The sequence below is a fragment of the Zonotrichia albicollis genome, chromosome 4 (assembly GCF_047830755.1).
Source record: "Zonotrichia albicollis isolate bZonAlb1 chromosome 4, bZonAlb1.hap1, whole genome shotgun sequence".
Classification (NCBI taxonomy): Eukaryota; Metazoa; Chordata; class Aves; order Passeriformes; family Passerellidae; genus Zonotrichia; species Zonotrichia albicollis.
In genome coordinates this window covers 1,894,583-1,901,465 of record NC_133822.1, presented here as the reverse complement: position 1 = coordinate 1,901,465, position 6,883 = coordinate 1,894,583, and the positions used below count along the sequence as shown (strand labels likewise).

Below are 6,883 nucleotides of genomic sequence, written 5' to 3'. Positions count from 1 at the left end.
AGTTCGGAAGTTTGGGAAGTTCGGAAGTTTGGAAGTTTGGGAAGTTTGGGAAGTCTGGGAAGTTTGGGAAATTTGGGAAGTTTGGAATTTCTGCCCCAGTTCCCAGCAGGACGCAGCAATTTGGGAATAATTCCCTTTGAATTAAAAAAAGGTCAAAATTTATTTCCTTTTCTTTGAATAAAAAAGAGCAAAATTAATTTCTTTTGAATAAAAAAAAAGAGGAAAAAATAATTCCCTTTGAATAAAAAAAGAGCAAAATTCATTCCATTTTCTTTGGATAAAAAAGAGCAAAAATAATTCCCTTTTATTTGAATTAAAACAGAGTAAAAATAATTCCCTTTTAATAAAAAAAGAGCAAAATTTATTCTCCTTTCTTTGAATAAAAAAGAGCAAAATTGATTCCCTTTGAATAAAAAAAAAAGAGCAAAAAAATTTCCCTTTTATTTGAATAAAAAGAGCAAAATTTATTCCCTTTTATTTCAATTAAAAACCAGCAAAAATTATTCCCTTTTCTTTGAATAAAAAAGAGCAAAATTAATTCCCATTGAATAAAAAAGGGCAAAATTTATTCTCCTTTCTTTGAATAAAAAAGAGCAAAATTAATTTCTTTTGAATAAAAAAAAGCAAAAAATAATTCCCTTTGAATAAAAAAGAGCAAAATTTATTCCCTTTTATTTCAATAAAAAACCAGCAAAAATTATTTTCTTTTCTTTTAATAAAAAAGAGCAAAAAAAAAATCCCTTTTCTTTGAATTAAAACAGAGCAAAATTTATTCCATTTTCTTTGAATAAAGAGAAAAATTTATTCCCTTTTCTTTTAATAACACTTCAATACAGCCAGGAAAGTGAAATGCTTTGTGCACATGTGGGATTTTGGGGTTTTTTTAATGGGTTTTAAATAGAATTTAATAGATTTTAAAGAATTTCATCCAAGCTGAGCTCATGGAGTAAAAGGCTGTTCCAACACTGGGGGGGGGGGGGAGTTTAAATCCCACCTTCGGTGTTCTGAGAGAGGTGGGTGAGGTGAATTTTTGAGATTTGAGCTGATTTCTGAGGCGGAATTTTTTTAATTTTTAATTTTTTTTAAGAAGGAGCTGTTTTCCTCCTCCAAAATTTCGCTTTTTTGCCTCTTTCAGACTGGGTGAGGCTTTTTCAGGAAGAAGTTTTCCTATGTTGTAGTGTGGTGTTCCTCCAATTTATGTACTGTCCCCCCCTATTATGTGTAAAATGGTTCTGTCCTCCCCAGTTTTCCCGCCACAGCCCTGCTGACAGTTTGTTACCATGGTTACCGCTGCCCTCAGTCTGTGTCTGTCACCCAAAGTTTTTAATTTCTCCTGCCCCTTTTTCCCTTTTTAGTAAATCTTTTCTCCTCCCTGGGCCCAGTCAATCACTCTCCACTCCTCCCGGTTTTCCAGAACCTTCGTCTCACTGGGGGTTGTGGTTGGCTGTAGTCCCGGGGGCCCTCCCTTACCTTTTATTTATTGGTTTCCCTGGAATGTCAGTTCTGTGAACTTCATCCCCTCACCTTTCCCGATTGGTTCCACCTATACACCCCCCCCCCCTCCTTTATAATCCTGTTTCACCCCCTATTCGGGGCCACTTTCCGGGCTGGTTTCCCTATGTTGGATTTCTCTGTACCACCAATAAACCAACGTTAACCCCTGGAGAAGTGGTCAGCTCCTCTCCTCGACCAAGGGCCAGGTTCACCTCATGGAATGTTTCAGAAGGGCTGGAAATGTCCCTGGGTGTGCTGGTGACAGCGGCTGGACATGCCCAGGTGTGCCCAGGTGGGCAGGAGGCCGCTGGCACCTGGATTTCAGCAGGAATGGAGCGGCCAGCAGGGTTAGGGAAGGGACTGTCCCCTGAGCTGGCACTGCTGAGGGACCCCCTGGAACCTTGGGGTCAGCTCTGGGATCCTCAGGGCAGGAAGGGCCTGGAGGGGCTGGAGAGGGTCCGGGAATGGAGCTGGGAAGGGTCTGGAGAGGCTGAGGGAGCTGGGAAGGGTCTGGAGAACCAGGAGGGGCTGAGGGAGCTGGGAAGGGAATGGAGAACCAGGAGGGGCTGAGGGAGCTGGGCAGGGCCTGGAGAACCAGGAGGGGCTGAGGGAGCTGGGAAGGGCCTGGAGAACCAGGAGGGGCTGAGGGAGCTGGGAAGGGTCTGGAGAACCAGGAAAAGCTGAGGGAGCTGGGAAGGGAATGGAGAACCAGGAGGGGCTGAGGGAGCTGGGAAGGGCCTGGAGAACCAGGAGGGACTGAGGGAGCTGGGAAGGGTCTGGAGAGGCTGAGGGAGCTGGGCAGGGTCTGGAGAACCAGGAGGGACTGAGGGAGCTGGGAAGGGTCTGGAGAGGCTGAGGGAGCTGGGAAGGGTCTGGAGAACCAGGAGGGGCTGAGGGAGCTGGGAAGGGCCTGGAGAACCAGGAGGGGCTGAGGGAGCTGGGAAGGGTCTGGAGAACCAGGAGGGGCTGAGGGAGCTGGGCAGGGGCTGAGCCTGGAGCAAAGGAGGCTCAGGGGCCCTGGTGGCTCTGCACAAGTCCCTGCCAGGAGGGGACAGTCCAGGGAACAGGGACAGGAGCAGAGGGAACGGCCTCAGGCTGGGCCAGGGCAGCTCAGGGGGGATTTTAGGGACAATTTCGCCATGGAACTGATCCCTTGTGGAGGCTGAGCTAGGACAGAGTTCCAGAATCAAGCAGGGATTTATTCCCAGCATCTCCTCCATGGGTGCACCTTGGGCAGCACCAGAGCCCAGCCAGGGCTGCACCCAAAATGACCCAAAACGGCCCCAAAATGCACGAGCGCTCCCGGGGTCTCTCCCTGGGATCAGCTCTGCTCCATTTGCCCCTTGCAGTTCATTGTCCCATTCCAGCTTCAGCCCAGGCAGTCCCACCCTGCTTGTTTTTCTCTCTGCAGCCCACGGGGTTTGTGCTCCTGGGCTGGGATTTGGGGCATTTGTCCTTGGTGCCCAGCTGGAGCAGGAATTGTTTTGTCTCTCTGCTCTGTGCACACAGCTCACCATCCCGTAATGTGAAGCCCAGAACTGCACACTAAAGCACCACAGAATGGGAAAAATATAAAATCTAAACCCTGAGGCAGCAGAAAGGGCAATTAAACACTGTTAGTGCTGGACTCACCATCCCTGGAGATGTTTAGGAACGACCAGATGCAGCACTCAGTGCTCAGGTCTGGCTCACAAAGTGGCCAAAGCTCTGCCTCACGTTGGACTCCATGGTCTCCAAGGTCTCTCCAGCCTCCACAACACGACAATTCCCAGGAATCCCGGGATGCAAAGTGTGAAAAGTGCGTATTTTATGACTGGCTTTTCACAAATATTAATATTATATGTGTTGCGTCATAAGGTAATACTGTATTAATTCTCTTAAGTAGAGTGTTAAATATAGTTTTAGGTTATAACAAAATGTTAAAATAGAAATTATGCTTTGTAGGATACTTTTTTTAAAGAAAGGACTCACACTGAGATAGCAGCCACAGGACACCTAAATCTTTCAGAAAAAAAGAATTTATTGCTCCATTATCAGGAGAAATGAACTTCTTCCTGCCTTGCTCAACCATGAAGATGCTGGTTAGGATTCAGAGGAAGAAGCTGATACCGCCCAGACAGAATCCTGTGTTAGAATGGAAATGATGCATCATGTATGGGGTGTATGAATATGCAACAGGTTATTGTTTTTAAGGGTTAATCCTCTGTTAACGTGGGTCCTTTTTCGAGCTTATTTTGCCCAGAAAAGGTACCCGGACCCTCTGTAACTCTTTGTTTCTATTGTCTCATATTATCTTAATTCAAACTGTCCAAATTATCATGACTCTAATTGTATTACTATTTTAAAACCATTTTATTACTATTAAACTTTTAAACTTTTAAAAACAACTAAGTGATAGGTGTTTTCCACACGGAGGGCGATGCCCGCCCCGTGCCTCAGTTTCCCCCATTGCCCCACAGGGCGCTCCCTCAGCGCGCTCCGCCAGGGGGCGCTGCGCCCGCCGCCGCCTCTGGCCACGCCCCCGCGGCTCCTGATTGGCCAGCGCCGCCACCGCCGCCATTTTCAAACCGCCGCCGCCGCCGCCGCCATTTCTCCCCGAGCTGAGGCGCCGCTGCCGCCACCGCCGCCGCCAGCCCCGCTGCTGTCCCCGTCCCCATGGAGGCAGAGCCCCTGGGCCAGAAACCCTCTGCGAGGAGACGGAGCAGGGTCAGCATCTCGCCCCCGGCGGGCGGAACCCCCAGTGTGGCCGCTTCCTGCAACCGGTAGGAGTCGCGATCCCCCCGCGTCCCCCCGTGAGGGGCTGAGGGAGACCCGCGGGGCGCCCTCAGAGGGGATCCCACCGGTTCTCCCTTTAACTTCTTGAGTGTCTTGTGAAGGGAAGCTTCCCCCGGCCAGCTGTGAGGGGATTTTCCAGGGAAATGCCCTCCATTCCCATCAAACCCTGTTTTATGTTCAAGGCTCTCCCTTCCCATCTCCTGAGGGCTGTGGGAGAATCCTTTGCCTTTCAGCCTCATGAGTTGCAAGCTTCATTCCTCAGGCTGCAACAGCTTTATCAGGCTATAACAGCTTTATAACATGCCCCTAATGAGTCTGTAGCTGCTCCTGTCACGAAGTTTTAAAGGGTTGGAATGATCCTAAAGGATCATCCAGGGACACCGTCCCAGGCTGCTCCGGACACTTGCAGGGATTCCAGGAGCAGCCACAGCTTCTCTGGGCAGGGCTGGCATCATCCTCCTCTCCTGGGCATAAAATCCCCCCCAGCACCAGCTGGGCCTTTATTCTGATCTTTAAACCCCTGTGTGTTACTGTTGCTCTGAGGTGTGAAACTTGGGAGATTTTCCTGGAGGAGATTTAGGAATAAAATCACCCTGAGGTTCAGTTCATCTTATTGGTGTTGAGCCCAAAATGTTACCTGGGTGTGTTTAAAATTTAAGCAGATCAGCAGAGGTTTGGGTTTTCTGTTGCCCTCAAGGTTAGAAAATGACTTCTCCAAGTGTGCAGGTGATGTGGAAACCTCTTGGGAATGTCCATGTGAAAATGGGATTGGGAATGTCCATGTGAAAATGGGATTGGGAATATCTGTGTGAAAACGGGATTGGGAATATCCGTGTGAAAATGGGATTGGGAATATCCGTGTGAAAATGGGATTGGGAATATCCGTGTGAAAATGGGATTGGGAATATCTGTGTAAAAATGGGATTTAGGATATCTATGTGAAAATGGGATCTGGAATATCCGTGTGAAAACAGGTTTGGAAATATCCATGTAAAAATGGGATTTGGAATAACCATGTGAGAACAGGATTGAGAATATCCTTGTGAAAATGGGATTGGGAATGTCCAAGCAAAGATGGAATTTGGAAATATCCACATAAAAATGGGATTGGGATTATCCGTGTGAAAACAGGATTTGGAGTATCCATGTGAAAATGGGATTTGGAATATCCATGTGAAAATAAAATTGGGATATCCAAGCAAAAATGGGATTGGGAATATCCATGCAAAGATGGAATTTGGAAATATCCATGTCAAAATGGGATTGGGAATATCCATGTACAAATGGGATTTGCAATGTCCATGTGAGAATGGGATTGGGAATGTCCAAGAAAAAATGGGGTTTGGGATATCCTCATAAAAATGGGATTGGGAATACCTGTGTGAAAAATGGGATCTGGAACATGGGATGGGATGTGAACATGGAACATGGGAAAAATGGGATTGGAATATCCATGTGAAAATGGGATCTGGAACATGGAAAATGGGATGTGAAAACAGGATTTGGAATATCCAAGGGAAAATGGGGTTTGGAATATCCCTGTCAAAATGGGGTTTGGAAATATCCATGTAAAATGGAATTTAGGATATCCCTGTCAAAATGGGATTGGGAATATCCACGTATCTGACCCGATGGTGGCTTGGGATGGTCGGGCAGTGCTGGGTGAGGCCAAAGGAATTGGGGTAAAACCAGGAATGAATGAATGAATGAATGAATGAATGAATGAATGAATGAATGAATGAATGCAGGTACACCCGAGGTGATGCACAGCTGCTGCTGGAGGCTTCTTTGGAGAAATTAAAAACTTCAACTGGGACATCTCCAGCCCAGTTTAAATTTTCAGCTTGGCACTGGCTGGGTGGGACCTACAAACATCCATGGGATTTTCTTACCTCTCAGTGTGATCTCACTCACTGGGGGACAATTTTCCTTGGATTTACTGGAAATTTTTCATGCTTCATCTTGTGCATGTGGAAGGGTCTGCTTGTGGTTTGATCCTTTTCTGGATTGTCTAGACAGCACTTAAATCCATTTTACCTTGCCGGGATCCCCTTTTTTTACCTTCCTTAAATCCCCTTTTGCCTTCCTTAAATCCCCTTTTACCCTCCTTAAATCCCTTTTTGCTTTCCTTAAATCCCCTTTTACCTTCCTTAAATCCCTTTTTGACTTCCTTAAATCCCCTTTTACCTTCCTTAAATCCCCTTTTACCTTCCTTAAATCCTCTTTTACCTTCCCTAAATCCCTTTTTTTCCCCCTTCCCTGGATCCCCTTTTACCTTTCTTAAATCCCTTTTCTTTCCCCCTTTGCCTGGATCCCCTTTTTTTAATTTTCCCCCTTTGCATGGATCCCTTTTTTTAATTTTCCCCCTTGCCTGGATCCCTTTTTTAAATTTTCCCCCTGTGCATGGATCCCTTTTTTTTATTCCCCTTTGCCTGGATCCCGTTTTTTTTCTTTTCCTCTTGCCTGGATCCCTTTATTTTTTTCCCCCTTGCCTGAGTCCCCTGATTTTTCCCCTTCCCTAAATCCCTTTTTGCCTTCCTTGGATCCCCTTTTACCTTCCTTAAATCCCTTTTTTTTCCCCTTGCCTGGATCCCCTTTTACCTTCCTTAAATCC

General features: G+C 46.5%; 1 protein-coding gene across 1 annotated transcript in view; it reads left to right on the top strand.

The window, feature by feature from the left end:
* The first annotated feature begins 4,093 nt into the window (after positions 1–4,093).
* Positions 4,094–6,883, top strand: part of NET1 (neuroepithelial cell transforming 1) — a 79,011-nt gene continuing 76,221 nt past the window's right edge. The window contains exon 1 of the mRNA XM_074540379.1: positions 4,094–4,256. Within this exon, the coding sequence (XP_074396480.1) occupies positions 4,150–4,256 (107 nt within the window). The 5' untranslated portion in view covers positions 4,094–4,149. The remainder of the gene's footprint in view (positions 4,257–6,883) is intronic.